This window comes from Crinia signifera, chromosome 3 (assembly GCF_055691185.1).
Source record: "Crinia signifera chromosome 3, ASM5569118v1, whole genome shotgun sequence".
NCBI classification, from domain to species: domain Eukaryota; kingdom Metazoa; phylum Chordata; class Amphibia; order Anura; family Myobatrachidae; genus Crinia; species Crinia signifera.
Window position 1 is genome coordinate 303,283,967 of NC_139219.1, and position 19,049 is coordinate 303,303,015.

At 41.5% G+C, this 19,049-nt stretch overlaps 1 protein-coding gene across 1 annotated transcript; it reads left to right on the top strand.

Annotated features, from left to right (window-relative positions):
- The first annotated feature begins 636 nt into the window (after nucleotides 1–636).
- TRIB2 (tribbles pseudokinase 2) lies at nucleotides 637–17,195 on the top strand. Its single transcript, XM_083178564.1, has 4 exons — nucleotides 637–754; nucleotides 909–2,068; nucleotides 3,285–3,577; nucleotides 14,799–17,195. Exons 2-4 carry the CDS (start codon nucleotides 1,799–1,801, stop codon nucleotides 15,265–15,267), a joined length of 1,032 nt encoding a protein of 343 aa, XP_083034690.1. The 5' UTR covers nucleotides 637–754; nucleotides 909–1,798; the 3' UTR covers nucleotides 15,268–17,195.
- Nucleotides 17,196–19,049: the final 1,854 nt, after the last annotated feature.

Sequence of the window (19,049 nt, forward strand, 5' to 3'; positions counted from 1 at the left end):
CAAAAAAGCCTGTTCCAATGTCCTGTGAAAAACAATATAGATACTGCTACTGCTGTAGTGCTGTGATATGCATGAGTGTATAAACGCCCTCTACAGTCCCCTGCTGGAGACACTACAGATATTCAAGCAACAATAATGTTTTCTTGTGTTGTCATTTACATGTAAATTTGAGTGACACACTGCTGATATATATATATATATATATATATACATATATATATATATATATATATATATATATATTTTTTTTTTTTTTTAGTGAATATTAATTTATGGGGTTTAGAAGCACCAGTGACGACCGGCCAGGTACCACACATTTGCAGGAAGGGCATTGCAGGAGTACAAAGTTCCAAACGCTAGCTAAATCTCTCCATTCTTAAGAAGGAATATTGCACTTTTTTATATATCGTTTTACCTAGAAAGCATTATAACAACACCTGAGACATCTCACCCCCCGCGGAGGGATACATGCCCTATTTCCTTTGCTCTCTAACTGGAGCAGCGGCAGCCACAGGATTAGCAGCACACAAACCCAGAGAGTGAGTGGGGGAGGGCGGAGCCTGAGCTCTTTAAGCCTCTTACGTTTATTGATGGACAGCGAGCCGGCCCTATCAGAAGCGCGCATGGCCTCAGTTCTCCCTATGGCTCAGTCCCGCTCCTGCACTGAGAGCAGCCGCTGACATTGAGTAGCGAGGCTGCAGCGTCAGAGGACAGGCACACTCCACTCAGGCACAAGGGAGAGCTTCCCGGCCACGTAAGTACAGGAACCGTGGAAGATGATGTCTTGCTGAAAGGGATCGGCTGCAGCCATCCCTTCTCCTCCTCCTCTCCCTCCTACCTCTGCAGAAGCCGGTTTATATATATAAATATATCTATAGAGCATTTTATATATATTTTTTTTTCTTCAGTGGGATTTTGATTTTTGCAAGGCAATCATCTGCGATCCCGGACACAAAGCACCAAGCTCCCGATCTGCAATTTGTCCTCTACTGGAGTTTAAATGCACCCACCCCATAGTGTCTTTGGAAGGACCATCGACCATTTCCTCTGTCCTTGATTGAACTTTCCCAGGGCTGCAAAGCTTGCACATCGGGTTATTGTTCATCCTCCAGCCTCAGTCGGTGCATGGCTTGTTCTCCTGCTTTAACCCACTGCTGCTGCTGCTAATCCTACTATGCTCCTCTACAGGACTATATAGCACACAGACCATTCATTCCCCTGTTATTTCCTACTGTCCTCGGAAAGAGCTCTGCACGCCATCTACAGTTAACACCAAGTCAACTTTGTTATTGTTCCCAATAAAACTCGCCTTATTATGTGGCAGAAGGGAAACCAATCGCATATGAAGAAAAATTAAAGATAGAATTTATTTTTCTGGGAAACCCCTAATTTTATTTTTCTCTCCAAAGGAATTATATTCATAGTAAATCTTCGCCTCTGTATCGTATTGTTTGCACAAGAATCGGATGGAACGTTGAGGTCGGTTTATTGATACATTGTAACAACTTTCAAATAAATAAACAAACAACGATCTGAGCGTACCTGGCGCGCGCCCTGTCCGCTGCCTCAGCCCCCACAGCGCTCTTCTCCCCCCATAGGAAGCTGCCCCATCCACTCCTATTCTTCCACTTGATAGAAATCTATATTTGCTCTTGCACAACCCCCCCTTCCTCTGACATTGCCTTTGATACATTGCTGTTCAGTGATTTTTGGAAAAGACCCCCCACCACCATCACTAACAAAAGCACAAAATCCTCCATACTACCCCAGCCTGGGATTTGGCTGCTCCCCCATACTCATGAACATACAAAGGTCGAACCCTATTTCAATCACAAGGTATGGGAGATCGCGGAATAAGACCCAGGATTTTGAAGAGTTATCGTCCATAAGGTGTACAGAACCCAGCCAGAGCTTCAGCCCCAACCTCGGCTCCCCAAGCCCCCCAGAGACTCCCAACTCGTCGCATTGCGTTTCCTGCATTGGGAAATACTTATTGTTGGAGCCGGTGGAGGGAGACCACGTTTTCCGAGCGGTGCATCTACACAGCGGAGAGGAGCTGCTCTGCAAGGTAATCCTGCAAAAAAATCCCCTTTATCGTGTGTCTATGGCTTGTGTGATGATGTAGCAGTTTTAATGCAATAGTTTATTGTCCTGATTCTTTATGTTCTGCAGTCAAAGCGATGTAGACGGTACATGAGGGTGGAGGAGGGGCAGAGGATCAGTCAATGAATAGAAAGGTTCAGACAGACTAGTATAATACATTTGGGAATACCCCCCCCCCCCCCTTTCCAAATAGTCTGCAGGTGTGCACATAACTCCTTTTTTTTTAAGTTGGAAAAAATATATTGCTTTGATCATCTCTCATTCTATCTGTGCTCACAAAGCCCCTTTTATACAGTACCTGGTGTTGTCCAAGCTCTAGAAAAAATGACCCCATTGTACACCAGCCTCATCAATAGCTTCTGCTAGACAAGTACTTGGCAACATTATCACTGTGTCTGCAATATTTGCAACATCACAGAACTCCTTTTCATTTCCCCTGCATTGGACCCTTTTTTTTTTTTTTACTATTATTTGCAGTGTACCACAAAAAGGCATCTAGTACAAATGCAACCTCTATCTAATCCTGCTCCATTCATTCATAAACAATAGGGCATGAATGATGTAATTGCAAACTGTAGACAGCCACATAATTCCCTATGGAGGCTAATATGGCAATCCATTCTGAAGCGTTTCACTGGAATACTTTATGTAATGCAGTAAATGTATTTACAGGGGGGGGGAGAGTAATGCTAATGACAAGTTGTGAATGAGTCATGTTTTACAGTGTTTATGAATGCCTGTCATTCACTTTTGTATTCCTGTTTCCCTTTTTTTTTTTTTTTTTTTTTTTTTATGTTTTCAAAAAGTTTGTTGAAATACAGTTCTTTATTGCATAAGCTTCCCTTGGTGGTTGTGTGTGCTACTATTGTGATACACAACGCAACTTCATGCTGACATAACTAAATGAAATTGCATAGTCTACGTGGAAAGTACTCTTGGTCCTAGGCGATCAATTAAAGGTGAATGCAAAATGAAATCCACGTTGTGAGAGGTTACTTGTGTAAAGAATTAAATCTGCTTTGTCCTGCAATTTGCTGGGGCTGTATAGTTGGTGGTTGATATTTCTGCCACCTTGCTAGAACTTCCAGTACATGTGGGGATTCCATCTGTGTTCAGTTTCTCTTAATCTGTTTCTTTGTTTCTTAACTCCCTTCTTTTTTCTTTTTTGTTTTTCTTTTTAGGTTTTTGATATACGCTGCTACCAGGAGTCGTTGGCACCCTGTTTTTGTCTACCTATACACAGCAACATTAACCAAATAGCTGAAATCATTCTTGGTGAGGCTAAAGCCTACGTGTTTTTTGAAAAAAGCCATGGGGACATGCATTCTTTTGTTCGTACCTGCAAAAAGCTCAAAGAGGAAGAGGCCGCCAGACTGTTCTATCAAATCGTGTCTGCTGTAGCACACTGTCACGATGGTGGCGTGGTGCTGAGGGACCTTAAACTTAGGAAATTTGTTTTCAATGATGAAGAAAGGTAAGCTTTTTGTATCATTTTATTATATTTTTGAAAAAAAAAAAACTATATATATATATATATATATATATATATAATTTTTTTTTTTCTTTTTTGTGCTTTTTGGTTTTCACATAATTGCTCACAGCAATATTCCAAACAAACTCTTTAATAAAGCTCTGATTTCGTGAAATTGTTTTTTTGATTTCTGGGGTTCTGTTAAGATTTTGAAACTATTCTCATTGCGCAGCACATTAGCATTTGCCGGAGTGAATGTAGGGCTATTGTTCTCTAATAACTTGGCAGCCTGTAACCCGACTCGGGATCAATGTAAGATCTCGTCTGTGCGGAAGTGTGGAATGCGGCATTGTATCTTTCCTATGTAGGTTATGCTGAAACAATGTATTTGGTAGCAGTTTATTGTACAAGAGGGTACATTATCCTAGGTAAAGATACTTAGACAATGACCTACTTATGCCTGCGCCAAATCTGATGCTTCTTTATTGTGACGGTCTAGTGTAGAGTGTGGTGGGGGCGTTTTAGGTTACAATCTACCATGCTAAAAAAAAAAATCCTAATATATAATTTATTGCCCACTAATTATGTTTTTAATGGGCAATCCATTGACAGGGCAGGTGCGGGGCAATAGTTTCACATGTCCTGTATAACCTTTGCAATGGCACCTTAGTTTAGGGTATGGTTTTGGGATGAAAGATATGGTACACTAGTAAGCCCACTCGAAGCAAAAGCTTCGAAAGCTAGTCTGCTACCTTCTGTTTTTGTGCATGTGTGAGATAGATGCAGTTTCACTCTCTGCCAGCAGATGACAGTGTTTCCAAGACTCACGGACTCTAGACATATATTTCTATAGAAACAATTGATAACAGTAAGTCTTTGTTACAGTTTTGATATGAAACTTGTGTGGTTATCTATTACTTGCATGATATGACGAGACTAAAAGGGGCATGTACTAAGTGTTGCGGAGAGATAATCTACCAGCCAGTTAGGTCCTCAGGAGCTGATTGGGTACTTGTGTACTAGCACGGCGCCCATCGCATCGCAGACCATAAGGCATGCGATGCGATGCAATTGCAGCCGATGTTATACAATTTAAAATTGTATACCATCGAATTGTATGCCATTCTATCGCATATACAATGGTATGCGATTTAAAATTGTATAGGCACCCTAAAGGGTTTTCCCATGTTAAAAGTGGCCCCTATAAGTTAAACGTGTTGGGTGCTTACTATGTTAAAAGCACCCCCACTATCAACGCCAACCCGAAGCATGGCGAGCGCAGCGGTACGCGTCCTACGACCTTTTCATACCCCCACTATCCACGTCTGCGTGGAGTTGATTTTATATAGTGTGGAGTTGATTTTATATAGTGTGGCGAGCCACCGAGCCCGAAGCGTGGCGAGTGGACGCGGAATACATGTAAAATAATACACGTCCCCTCGCGGGGCTCGTCACACTATATAAAATCATCTCCACGCCGACGTGGCTAGTGGGGGTATGGAAAGGTCGTAGGACTCGTACCGCCGCCCCTCGCGGGCTCGCAGCGCTTGCCACGCTTCGGGTTGACGTTCATAGTGGGGGTGCATTTAACATTGTAAGCCCCCATTAGGGTGCTTATACAATTTAAAATCGCATCGGGTATATGCCATGCGATTATATGTCGTGCGACCTAATATCGTAGGCGTCATGCTAGTACACAAGTACCGCTGATTGGTTGGTATTTTATCACTTTTTTTTTTTCCAAGGCTTGGTACATCTGGCCCTAATTGTGTTTTTAGATATTTTCTGTTTTAGGTGATGGATTACTCTAATGGCGCCCATACATATGTGTGATTGTATGCAATATCGTGCTGCAATTTCCCTTGGCACTCCCTTTGTGATAAATCGCATCTGAAATGCTTTTTTCCACATTTGATGTACATACAATAATGATAAATCGCATGCCCCTTGCGACCTGAAATCGGGTGATAGAATGAGGGCTGGGGTATATCAAAACAGCTCAGATCGCACATCGCATTGCAATAAATCGTATGTGTTTAAAAACCACATGCAATGCGATAAATATTATGTGCCGCACATAATATCTTGATACTTGACCAGCGTGTCCCCGCGCCGGGTGATACATGCAATTGGCGTGCGATTCACGCAATCTGAACTGCATAATTGTACCTGAGATTTCCAAAGAGTATGGGTAGCATACTGTGCCTGACAGTTTGTGTGTTATTGATGTTATCGGTCCTGAAGCCATGTACATTTTGTTCCGTCTAGGAACACGTAATTAAAAACGAACATTTGAAAACCGTAGCACAGCTGTTAAGCACTTCTTCAAGAGCATAAGAAAGTCCTAGAACAACACTAGTAGGCAACCACACATAAGGGTTCTAAGGTGTCTTGTAATAATGATTGGAACACGCACAGGCTTGCCAGAGTCTTAGACTATATATAGTAATTATGCACCGTAAATTAGATCCTTCCGTTGTCCCACTCACCGCTATATCCTTGTTTTCCTTATAGTGGATGACCAAACATTGCTACTGTACAGTCATAATTGTGTTGGGCCTACACATGAGTAGATGTGCTAGAGCCATCTGTCAGGGCCAGTGTTCTCTGGTGAGAATCCAGTAGATTTATCCAGCATGCTGGTTATTAGTCGGCCAGTAATATCGATGCATGGGGCCACACAATGTTATCACTGTGGCCCCTACACACAGAGTGATGTAGGGGCATTTTCTAAGTGCTTTAGTTCAATCACTTAGGAAACGCCCTGTGTGTAGGCCCCATCAGAATTAATTGAATGACCATAACTGTGCGCTAATGAGGCTGCTTTGTGATTGGTTATTTTAGAGTGCAGCCCACTGTGTCGGCCAACCCGCCTGTTCTGCAGCTCACACCTCTGTTCTGACTGGTGCACCTGTCAGATTGTTCTACCCCTCTGCCTGACTATGGGCGGGATGCTCTAACATCCGCGCCCGCCCTTCGCCGCACATCGCTGGCATAATTATTGCATATGCTCTAACATATGCAATTCATTATGGCAAAGGACAGCTCTTGCGTTAAGAGCTTTCCTTTTCAGGGAGCCAGCGATGCACAGAGGCTCCTGGCAGCTCCCCCCTCCCTCCAGCGCTGTGTTGCTTGGACACAGGTGAGGGGGGGGTCTGTTCACGGCGGCGGTGGGTCGTGGTAGAAGCCTATAGGCTTCTATGGGGCATTGCCAGCTTTTGCTGGCGATGCCCCCCCTGTCGTGGTAACCCGGTGGGGGACTTTAGTGCATCCCACAATGCGGTAAAAACCCCAATAACAGGGTTCTTACCGCATTTTTTAATTTAGAGAATCCCACCCTATAAATAGAAGGGACAGTAATTGTAGTAGCTGGTCACCCAAGTGGCAGCTGGTTGTTTATCAGACCACACACATCTGACAACCCAAAAGTTTACGGTAAAGGCTGTTCTGATATTTTTGCAAATCTGGGGAATGTTGCGACCTCACTTCATCCATAAAATATACCCTAGTTCCTTTTTTAATTACAATTAACGTTCTATTGTGTAGTCAGTGTTCTTTGGCTAATCCATTTCAATGTCTGTGGCGCACTTGGATGTTCAAAGCTGAGGGATGTAGTAATGGTGACGTTCCATGGAAGCTGTAAGCTCATCGGTTACGGTAACTACACCTGTTTGGTTGCAAGTGCGGAATCATTTTTGAAACTTAGAAGGCCAAATATGTAACATTTTTCTACTAAGGGCATCATAATGAAAGTGTGTAAAAGCGTAGACTTTGAGTTATAGTTTAAATAAGTCAGATACTTCATGTGCATCAATGTAAGCTGCTGTTATCAGACAGTTGTTGCATAAGGGCTAAAGAGCACAGTATTCATGTTTAATGAATGCAGGTATGCCACCGGGTAAGGGGGGTGGTTGTTCTACCAAGATTGTTTGATTACTTCTAGTGACCTCCTAAAAGTCTGATTGGATGGAGATTGTGCTAGGTGGTACTGATGCTGCAATTTATGTCCATTTTGTCATAATTAAACACAAATGGGGAAATTTTACTAATACTGCTTTCACATTGCAGAAATGGGTAATGACACGGTATTCTTAAATGGGACTTTAAAACGGGTCAGAGCCTTGAGACCTTTCACATTGCAGGTGAAAACCGTTTAAAAATCATTTAATACCATTCAAACATTCAACCCGTTTAACCCCCAAGGGACACGTTTCAAGCCATTGAAATAGAGCCATTCACACTGCCTAAAAAACGGCTTTTAACCATGTTGAAATACCAGTTAACTTTAACCGGTAAATCAACTTTGGCACTTTCACATTGCAGCCTTAAACATTTTAAAATGGGGAAAAAAACGGCAATATACCGTTTTAAAAGTGCGATGTGAAAGGGGTATAAGATTGCTATGCTATGGGCAACCAATCGGATCCTGTCTACTATCTTCTAGAGGGTGCTAAAAAAGAAGTAGATTCTGATTGGTCACATATTAGTAAATTTTCCCCCAAAGTGGCAATTATTGCTCTAAGTAGTTCTTGGGAGACACTAGGTACAATCCTCTAAGGCCTATATAAACCAAACTCTGTGTGTGTTTGTATATGTTTGTATATATCTATACATCTGCACATTTGGCAAAAGTAACTGGGTACTGACAACAGATAGTTCAATGAGATTTTATTGACTTATGTACTCTGTAGGTCCACCACATGCAGTCCGGATTACTGGTGGTGGTGCTGCATGACCTCACACGCAGCCTCTGAGACCCAGGACATGGCCGGCCTGCACCTGGTTTCGCAGCTATGAGGCAGCTGGTAATGTGGGAGTGAAGCGCTCACACTTGAGCGGTGCCTGCAGACTAGCGCCGCCAGTGGCGGTTTAGTGAAGCTTTGCAAAACGATACATGACTCAGGCCCCAAGTGCAGTAACCAACTGTGACACTGAAGGTTGAGTCAGACTAGAATGGCTAAGTCTCTTCAATTTGTTCCGGAGGCTATTAGTGGTGGTATGATCTGGACTCTGAGTTCTTTTCTTTTTTTTTTTTGTAGACCAGTTCAGTGTATCCTTGTAAACATGGTAGCATTGGTGCCTGTCAAAATCTTTGTTTTTGTAAAACTGCCATAGTGCAGGGAGCACAGAGAACCTACTTTTAAGAGTTAATGTATATGCGTTACATCTAGTGGACCCATGCCAAACCATCTGAAGCAGCCCCACAGAATCACGCCACCACCTCCATGCTTTACTGCAGGAACTGTACATCAGACGTTCTCCTGGCGATCGCCAAACACATCCATATGAGCTGAAAAGCCTAATCGGGATGGCCATTACATGATACTCGCCCCATTGTTCCACTACCCAGTTTTTGTGTACAGCATTCTTCTTTGTGATTACAGGTTTAGGAGCACCCATAATATCAAGTGCATGGGCCTCAAAATGTGTTCATCACTAAACGGACACATTAGTGGTAGAGATGTGCAGACTGATTTACTCTGATTTCAAAGCAGAATCTTATTGGCTATCAACTGTCATGTGATTTGGGATATCCAATAAGATCCTGCTTTGAAATCTGAGTAAATCAGAACCGTCCTGCACGTCTCTAGTTAGTGGCCATTTGGAACTCGTGTAATATAATGAATGGGGGGACCACTGTTCTTTTGCTGGTCCCTGGATTACAGTGTTGGGGGTCTTCCAGGGTGAGGTGTATTACTGCAATGACCGTTCTTCCATACATGAAGGAACTTGCTACCATCTGCATTGCTTCTAACACTCCTACCTCTGAGAAGCCTAAGATGAACTCCCTTTCAAACAGCAAGTCATTAAATCATTTGCTAATAAAATCAGTTCCCTCTCTACTCGGCCTAAACCTTCACAAACCCATCTACTCCTGGAGCATGCCATCTTTGCTTGGGATGGGATGTCCAATCACTCTGGTTACATTTTTTATTTTAATAAAACACTTTTGTGCTAGTAATGTGCAGGCTTCCAATGCTACTTTGAAGCGGGATTTGGTCTACCTGAATTTGAGCAAATTGTGTAGGTATAGGTCCAACCTTTGGGTAATGGGGCTGTTATCTTGGTCTGGCAGTTAGGGTACATAGATGCCAAGGGGATAATCTCTTAACAACAATATTTTGCCTAAAATGTGAAGAGGTGTTTTTTTTCACACCGGTTTCCCATTAATGCAATAATTAACCCTTAAATTCTTTTTGGTTACTGGATCACTTTTCCTATACTTATGGTAAATGTGATCTGGCTAAAAGTAGAAAAAAACCACTGCAGTGAGCCCTGTGATCTGCCAAGGTCATCTGGGCCTGCTGCACTGCTGCGTGACTCCTGGTGCAGTAAAGTGATGTGGCAATGGAGCAGCACTGGCGGTAACACAGCAGAATGGGATCCGATTGCTCACCAATTGCTGCTCCCATGGTGGAGGTTTTGGGGTGGGGGAGTAGTCACGTCGGTGGGGGATGGGTATATTTAATGAGGAATCTGCTATGGCATGCTTTTGCAGGGAAAGAGCTTTCTTGCATGCAATAATTCATTGATTACATTGCACGTATGTAATCAGTCATCGCAATGCTATAGTGTCCGGGGGGGGGGGGGGGGGGTGCTTGGCGCTGACACTGCCTCCTCCCTATAGTGTGAACGGAACCCGGGTCACTCGACCTGGTTTACCCATTTACACTGTACAGCCATCTGGGATCAGCCCTTCTTTTAATCCGGGTCAGAGTACATTCTATAATTTAAGTGGCAGCTGATTGGTTGCTTTGTGCAACTTCACCATTCTTCATAGGGTTCGATAAATCTCTCCTGAAGCCGGGTTTTCTCATTTAAGTTGACCAGATTGCCCAGTTGCGTTTGGCTTGTGTTGTTGTTAGTTTGTAGGCCGCACGCATCCGTTTCAGGACGTATTGTTCTGCTGATATTACAGCATATAACTATACTAAACCCAGACATAAATACAGATTCTGCATGAGTAAGATAGTGATCTTCATAGCCTTTCTGCAGTAAGTGTAATGTGGTCTATCCAAGAATGTTCCCACTGCTATTTCTCCCATGTGAAGCCCAGGGTGAGAGTTTTCTGGCTTACGCTGCTGTTAACAATGGGTTTTCTTGTGTCATTTTATGTCTGTCAGCTGATCTTGCTTATGGTATTGCTAACCCCTTGACCTCGCTCAAATTGAATAGAGCACAAACTGGGCTAGAGGAAATTGTTAATCGGCTTTAGTGAAGAATATAATGTAATCTGGGTTACATAAAATAGGGCAGTTCTAGACTTTTTTTTTTTCATTTTCTGTTTTAAGAAGGTCTGTTCTTCACATTTTGTAACAATTAGTTCTGTGTTCTTTAAAAGAAAGCTAAGCAATGGGGCTTTTGAATGGAACTGCCTTTAACAGCGTGTGGGTGGCCTACAAGTTTGTTCCGTGTGTGTGTGAACCTTGTTTGCGACAGCAGACAGATAATGTCCTTGCTGCAGGCATCCTAGCCTGGTTTTTGCAAACTTCCTTTCAGATCACATCGTTTGCTTGTGTTTCCAATTCAAATCCAGTTGCATGCCAAGGTTTGTGTATGGGCACACTGAATTGGCAGTTTGCTTCTTTCGAAATAGAGGTTTTGTGGCTTTATTATGGCGTTTTTTTTGTTGTACAAGAAACCGCCATTCATAGAAAAAGTTAAAAAAAATGTTTTCCTTCTTTAGTGTGTGTGTGTGGCACTCCCTATGAATGCATTTGCTACCTATGCAAAAACATTATTGTCATAACCGCCACACGGAATGACCGCAGCAATGTGATAGGTCATGCTCTTATTTGTGTGGAGCACATGTGTCTGTTGTTAGTGGGCAGCGACTGTACACGCCCCTTTTCAAGATGTTGCACAAGCTGGTCGAGCTGTGTTTTGCTGACTGCACATTTAATCACCTTGAGACAGCAGTCCAAACTGCAATGTTTGTGTATGAATAAACAGCTGAGGTGTTTGGGGAGGTTGGCAGTGAGTGAAGGATGTGATTGAACCTGTCACCTCAGCACATTCCTATATGAACAATGTGTAAATTTGACCATTGCTCAGCGTTCTGTTTGTGTTCTGTGCTCTGCATAGCCAGCATTCTCTGGTGCGCCCTTACCCCCTCCTGTTCTGTTTTTCTCCTACTTTTACACCGGTTAAAAATATTTTTCTTTTGTGTGATTTGAAATAGCTACATGTTGATGGAAGCCTTACATAATATTGTTTTTATCTACTTCTGAACCTGCTATTACAGAGCTTCCAAAACTGTCCACAAGGCAAGGTCCAGGTTTTAAGGAGATCATGGCTGAGCGTAGATCGTTAAATCAAATACTAGGGTGAGGTAACATATGCGATACCGCTGCAGCTCCCCGGCGGCTAGATGGTATGTGCTCATTTTGCGTACGATGTATCGCATGCGATCCCATTCACCACTCAGCGATGTATTGTATCCTTGGTGCAGTGGGGACTGTCTCTGGATACTACGCACAGGTCTGCCTATCAGATGAAATACAATTTTTGACATTATTCACATGACTTATCGGTCGGATGTGTAGAAAAGGGACCCTACGTATTTACAGTATTGCTAATCTGATTACACGCCAGGAAAGCCTTCTGCGCTTTATATCATGTACTTATTACGAGTCCCCAGAGCCAATTAACCTACCAGTTTATTATTGTATTGTGGGAGGAAAACTGAGTACCTGGAGGGAACCCACGCAAGCACGGGGAGAATATATAAACTCCGCACAGTTAGGGCCATGGTGGGGATAGAACCCATGACCTCAGCGCTGTGAGGCAGTAATGCTAACCATTACACCATCCGTACTGTCCAATGACATTTCCTACCTATTCCGTTATAGATAACCCCCTGATCCCAGACAAGTCTGGGCCATTGCAGCCAGTTGGCCGTACTCCAGTCTTTATATTGAATTACTAACCTAAAATCGTTGTCTAATATAAAATAGCTGCAGCTATCAGGGGAGTTTGCGCTGAAGATATCTCATGAAGTGCTATCGGTGAATGTATTCATAGTCCTATAGCACTAGCATGTTCCATTGCCCTGTATGGTTGGAAACAAATCCGTAACAACGCGACACTGGGTAATAACAAAGGCGGAAGTAAGAGGGCGTTTCTTGAAGGCTTTCTCTGTATTTACATCATGTTTTCAGTAATCCCGCTGACGGGAATGAATACCTGTGATAGTGTACAGCAGATCTAGATCACACCTTAAAAATATTCGGTTGTCTGAATGGATTTTGTTGCAGTCACACCATGCGTTTTTTTTTTTGGGGGGGGGGGGGGGGGGTGTCCTTAGGTTTTATCATCCTCCGTTTTTTAGCATATACTAGATTAATGTGGTGTATACAGGGGGCAGATTCAATTACATGGAAGCTGCTCTCCGCAGCATGGTTAACCTGTAGTCAGAAGTATACGGTCCCAGGGTCAACAACGTTTCGACCACTAATGGTCAATCGTGACTAGGTCAACATCAGCTTAAGATCGACATGGACATTGTCGACACACGGTTTTTCACATTTATTTTGGTGTCCACTGCCTTGGTTCGTCCAATTCGGCATAGTGAGAATAGAATAGTGTGCTGAAAGCAGTGAGCCAAGACGAGGGGACGCAGTCACTTTTTATAAGGTGTCCATGTCGACATAGACACAAAATTCCTGTCGACCTAAAGTTTGTGTTGACCCATGGTATGTCAACCATTTCCAAGTGCTGACTAGTGACCCCTTATACCGTAACTGTAGCCAGAGTCTACCAATAGAAGGATTGAATTTCTAGATCCTCACTTTAGTATTGTGAAATACAAGGCTGGGCTCCAGAAGGGAAGCCTACATGGCCAGGGTTGTTCTCTGCACTCTAGCTGTAGTAACCCCAAGGCTTTTCTTAGAGGTAATGCATGAGTTGAACATCATGTAGTTTGCACTCTTCTCCTGCAAGAATGCCAGCCAAACTTTCTTAAAGCGGCAATCATTTACAAAGCAATACACACCTTATAAATTAATGCCTCTTTATAAAAACCTCTTATAGGCTATTTTATTTGGTCACCAGTTGTGCAGCAATCTGTCTTTTATTGTACAGTATTTGTGTGTGATCCGTATCCTTGGTAGAACAGGCCCCTATCCACTACACATAGGTATAGTGGATAGGGGCCACTACACATAGGACATTGGTTTCGAGTCTGGTTAGAACAGTCGTGTGTGTGTGTGTGTGTGTGTGTGTGTGTGTGTGTGTTTGTTTTATGGCTATCCTATAAACAAACATGCATAGAAAGGTATGCAAAGGGCAACCTGGAAACCTGTAATCCATACTGCTCTCTACAATGCAAAAAAAAATAAATGAAATACGATATATGTTAGTCAAATTTAAAAGCATGCAAACTGTATTTGGCAGCTTTGGAAACCTGGGAAAGCAATAACAGCACTTTAGAGATGAAGCTGAATACAAAATGATTTCTATCACCGGGGGGGGGGGGGGGGGAAACCACAGAATTACAGCATTAATTCTTCAAGACAGAACCTACGTCTGTGTTTCCTGGGAAACGGGAAGGGAAATCCGTGTTTAAAATCTCTCTCCCTCTCCCCTCAAATGCCAGTAACTACTACAGTACCTGCATGAGAGAAATAATAGAACAATTAACCTCTGAGTGTGGTCTGTGGTAACAGGGAATCATAAACAGAGGTGTTGATCTGTGAAATAGTTTCCTAGCCGTTTCATTGATCAAGTTATTCTTGTTGCTGTGCTAGAGCGCTGAATGCAGTGATTGAATTCCCTTATCAAAGTGTCTTTGTCTTGCATGGGGTTCCCTGTCTGTTTCCATGGATACAACAATGCATTTCCTGTCTTGAAGTGCTATGGCTGACTGATATAAGCTTCTGCGGTTTCATTCACCACTAATGGGAAGGAATTCACAGGCTCAATTGCTTCCTCTTTTTGACATGCTCATGACTTCAGGACAGAAACAAAATCTAATCAAACAGTCATAGTATTGATCAAAAGTCATCGTAGTAATCCAACCTAGTGGTGGTTTTATTTTATAGCTTTTGTTTACTCACCTGGTTTTGCAATGGTGAAATCTATTGGGAAAAATTCCCTAGTCCAGCCTTCCCTGTTCTAATTAGTCCACCCCTCTTAATTTTATACATTTCTGTGGTTTGTTAAAAAAAAAAAATTCTTAAATTTTTTTTTTTTTAATATGTATTTTTGTTTTTTTCTCTTCTAGAACGAGAGTGAAACTGGAAAGTCTGGAAGATGCTTATGTTCTAACGGGAAATGATGACTCTCTGTCGGACAAACACGGTTGCCCAGCCTATGTAAGTCCTGAAATCCTAAATACAAGTGGCAGTTACTCTGGAAAAGCTGCCGATGTATGGAGTCTGGGTGTTATGCTCTACACCATGTTGGTCGGACGATATCCATTTCATGACATTGAGCCTAGTTCCCTGTTCAGCAAAATACGTCGTGGCCAGTTTAACATTCCAGAGACCCTATCACCCAAGGCAAAATGCCTCATACGTAGCATACTTCGCCGGGAGCCCACGGAACGGCTAACCTCTCAAGAAATTCTGGACCACCCTTGGTTTTCCACAGATTTCAATGCACTGAGTTCAGGATTTGGTGCTAAGGAAGTATCGGATCAACTGGTGCCTGATGTCAATATGGATGAGGAGACGGACCCATTTTTTAACTGAGCACAAAACTTTCTTTTCAGTACTTGAGCTGATCATGGCCACATAAAGGAGACCTTCTGGACTGTAGTATTCAAAATCTTTATTGCCCCAGGATTGTAGCTTGGGAAAGGCTACTTCGGGCTTCTTTGATTGAGAAGACAAGTCTGCAAGGAACTACTCTACACATGTAGCATTGAGGCTGCTATACAGTTATTCATTTTTTATTTTGTTTTTTTTTCTTAATTAGCATGGATCAATTGTAGCTTCACCCTGTTTGGCGCCAAGGAGGCTGCACAAGCCAATTCCAGTGCAGCTTTGTCACTCCTGTTACTAGCAAATTTGTCAATGTTTTGCCACGCACATCCTGGCATCGCACTGTTACAGAATATTTCTCGTGCCATTGTTCAGGGAAGGTACAATTGGCTATTACTTTTTTATACTTGTGCCAAAAATGGTACATTGAGTTATAGAAAGGTAAAACTAAGTTTGATGCACTGACGTAAAAAGTGGGTGCTTAAAGCAGAATAAATGTTTTGTATATTTTTTTTTTTTCTTCTCCAATTTTAAGCTCTTATTTTGTCTAATTGCAAACTACTTAATATTCCTGTCGGGAAATGAAATTTTAATGCTTTGTTCCCTTTAGGGGAAGTAATTCTTTTAACAAGCTGTTCTGTTTTCTGTTAAATGGTTTGCTACAGGAAGCTGTTATAATTCAAACTTCCAGATGCATTATTGCTAAGCTAATGGGAGGACAATATTACAATTGGAAAAATAAACAGGGTTTGATATACTGGCTTCCAGATTTGCCATCTTGCACTTACAGCCAGGAGCGTATATGAAATAAGCTGCAGAGCCTTTTTTTTTTTTTTTTTTAATAGGATGGTATTCAAATAACTGGTCTTCTCCATATTTTTTTTCTTTATTCCTCATTGAAATAATTCCTCAGTAAGGGAGAGTTTATTTTATGGTAACATTTCAAGGAAAATAGTTTTTATAAGCTTATAATGACCCGGTAAGGGCCCCCCTTCCCATAACCCCTGCATGGACATGCATTAAAGTGTACCTTTTTGTATTGTCAAGAATTATTTATTTTCATGAAAATGTCACAGTAGTGATGTATTAAGCCAGTACTTCAATTAAATTACGGGTTGACTTACAATGACTTATTACATAATGTACACTTTATTTTTTTATTTTTTTCCCTATAATTTTGTTTCCCTGTGTGTATTTTGCCACTTTCCTTTTTTTTTTTTTTTTACTTGTAATACATGATACCTGGCATTTCTTCCCACCCTCACCACCTCTCTATTGCTATATAATAAAAATATAAGCATAAATATTTGTGTTTTCCTGTACCTCAGTTGTTCTGATTTTTAAACTGCTTGTATCTGTTCTGTGAAATGGTTGTTTTTTTGGGTAGGTACATGTAGACTCTGTAAGTATGTAAATGTTACTTGAATTTGTGCTTACTTGTAGTATGTGGCATGTGCGTACAGCTACTTGGCATATTAATTCTGGGACACAGATTGCCTGCCCTGTGGGAAGACCACTTTTTTTTTTTTTTTGTTCCCCCATTTATTGCGGACAACTTTAAACTTATTTTATTATTTTAGAGTTGACTAGAAAATGACAAAACTGCAGCTGATTTTTTGTTTGGTATTGAATCGTAAAAGCAGTGGTAAATAACACTGAAGATGGTTCTTTGTCAGAAGGACTTCACAATTCTAAACTTTTTTTTTTTTTTATTATTATTCAGAATTTTTTTCCCCACCTATTCTAAAGGCCCACTTCATTTTTTGCCCCCTTCATCTCTAAGTTCCTTGTAAGGTGAGTGACTGGTGATAAAAAATGCATGGTGAGGTGTTACACCTCTGGTGCTTTGAATGTTATGTATTTGGTTTAATGTTTTGTCCTAAGCTCTTCAATAAATTGTGCATATTTAACTAAAACCCTCTTCAAGTTTTTATTGGTTCTCTTCGTTGATTACTTTTCAAGGGTTGATGTTGTGTACCAGTGGGATCTGTGCATTATAGAGGCACTTAATCAGATGTATGACAACTCAATAATTCAGCATTGAAAGGAGTCCATGATTATATCCCACACCCAAAATGTCAGTACTAATTCATGAGTGGACCACAAGCTAAAGTCTTCTGCTGGCCTTTCCATCGCACATCTTCAGGCCTACCCATGTCCTGATAACTGCTAGGTTCTTTAAAGAAAACGCTTGTGGCTCATTAGCATGTCGTGTTTTTTTTTTTTTTTTTTCACCCATGTGAAAGTGCACACAGAGGAACACTTATTCTGGTTAGGAGGCGGAATTAGTTTCTAAAGTAAAGTTGGAATTTGCCTCTAATGTGAATATGGTGTTGTGGGGCTTATTTGAAAAAGAAAAATCTGCGTAATGATCGAGTCACTAAACATGGCTCGAACTGTCATCTAATTGGCTGCCGGGTTTACCCCACGGCTTATTGCCAGTTAATTACCACAAGTATCTTATTGACACTCCTCTCATTGAATGGCAACTAGGGTTCTCTGTAGAAAATGAGGGGGGGGGGGGGGGGCATTGAGTATTACAATATTTTTGGAATATTATTTTGAAATCCGGTATGTGGTTTGGGTCTTTGTACAAATTGGTTATTTGTCTGTCATGAAGATATAGTAATCGCTAATAATTCAAATTTATATAGATTTTTTTTTTTCTTTGCATGTTTTTATTACAGATGCTATGAACATTAACACAATGCTTCCGGGTAATTTTATTAAAATACACCTACATATCTAACCTTGTCTCTCTTCACACTCCCACCTGCCCTCTCCGCTCCACAAATGCACATCGCCTCTGCTTCAAACTGGTTCCTTCCTCCCATTCCAGCCTCCAGGACTTTGGCCATTGCGTTCCGTATCTCTGGAATGCTCTACCTCTCCCTAGCTGACTTGCCGCCTCCCTACAATACTTTAAACGGGCACTCAAGACTCACTACTTCATTAAATCTAACCATTTCTCATCCTAACCCTATGTTTATGTTCGCTTCTATCCCTGCTGTGTCACCCCAGTCTGTCTGCCCCATACCTTTTAGAATGTAAACTTTAACGAGCAGGGCCCTCTCTCCTCATGTGAATGTCTAAGAATATATCTCTGCCGCTGTTATAATTGCATCAGTAGCAACGGTCTTTATTTACCATGTACTTGACCTAATTTGCATTTGTACTGTAAATCACAATCTTTCCTGTATTGTTTGCTCATCTATGTATTGTCAGGCGCTGCGTAACCCTTGTGGCCCCATATAAATAAACGATAATACAAAATATATAACCGTTTGGCTCCATCTGATAAAATCATGTTTACCGGGTTACCCAGAAGGCTCTAAAACACAGGAATTTCTAAGTAAAAGTAGTATGCATTGTTCAAACAATAAGGAAATAGTGTTGAGGCTCTGCTAGCTTACAGCATCATCCAGTAATTGTTCCTAATCCACGAGGACCCCACTTGTTCAACACTAACAAGTGAACACTTTAGAAAAAAATTTTTTTTTTTTTTTTTTTAGAAGCTTGAACTGGGTTCACGCAGATACAATGCTTTAAGTCTCGTTGCTATAGTGTTCGCATAATTGGTTCAACATCCTGCTGTACAAATTGTCATTGTATATAGGCAGTATAACTGTCACATTTATATATAACTAAGGATTTGTCCATCTTCGCATATGAGCATTTTAAAATTTGACAGCAATTTTTTTTTTTTTTTTTAATAACCATGGTTTTAAGGGGCATACAGAGTGATTTTGTTCTATTTTCTAAGCAATCTG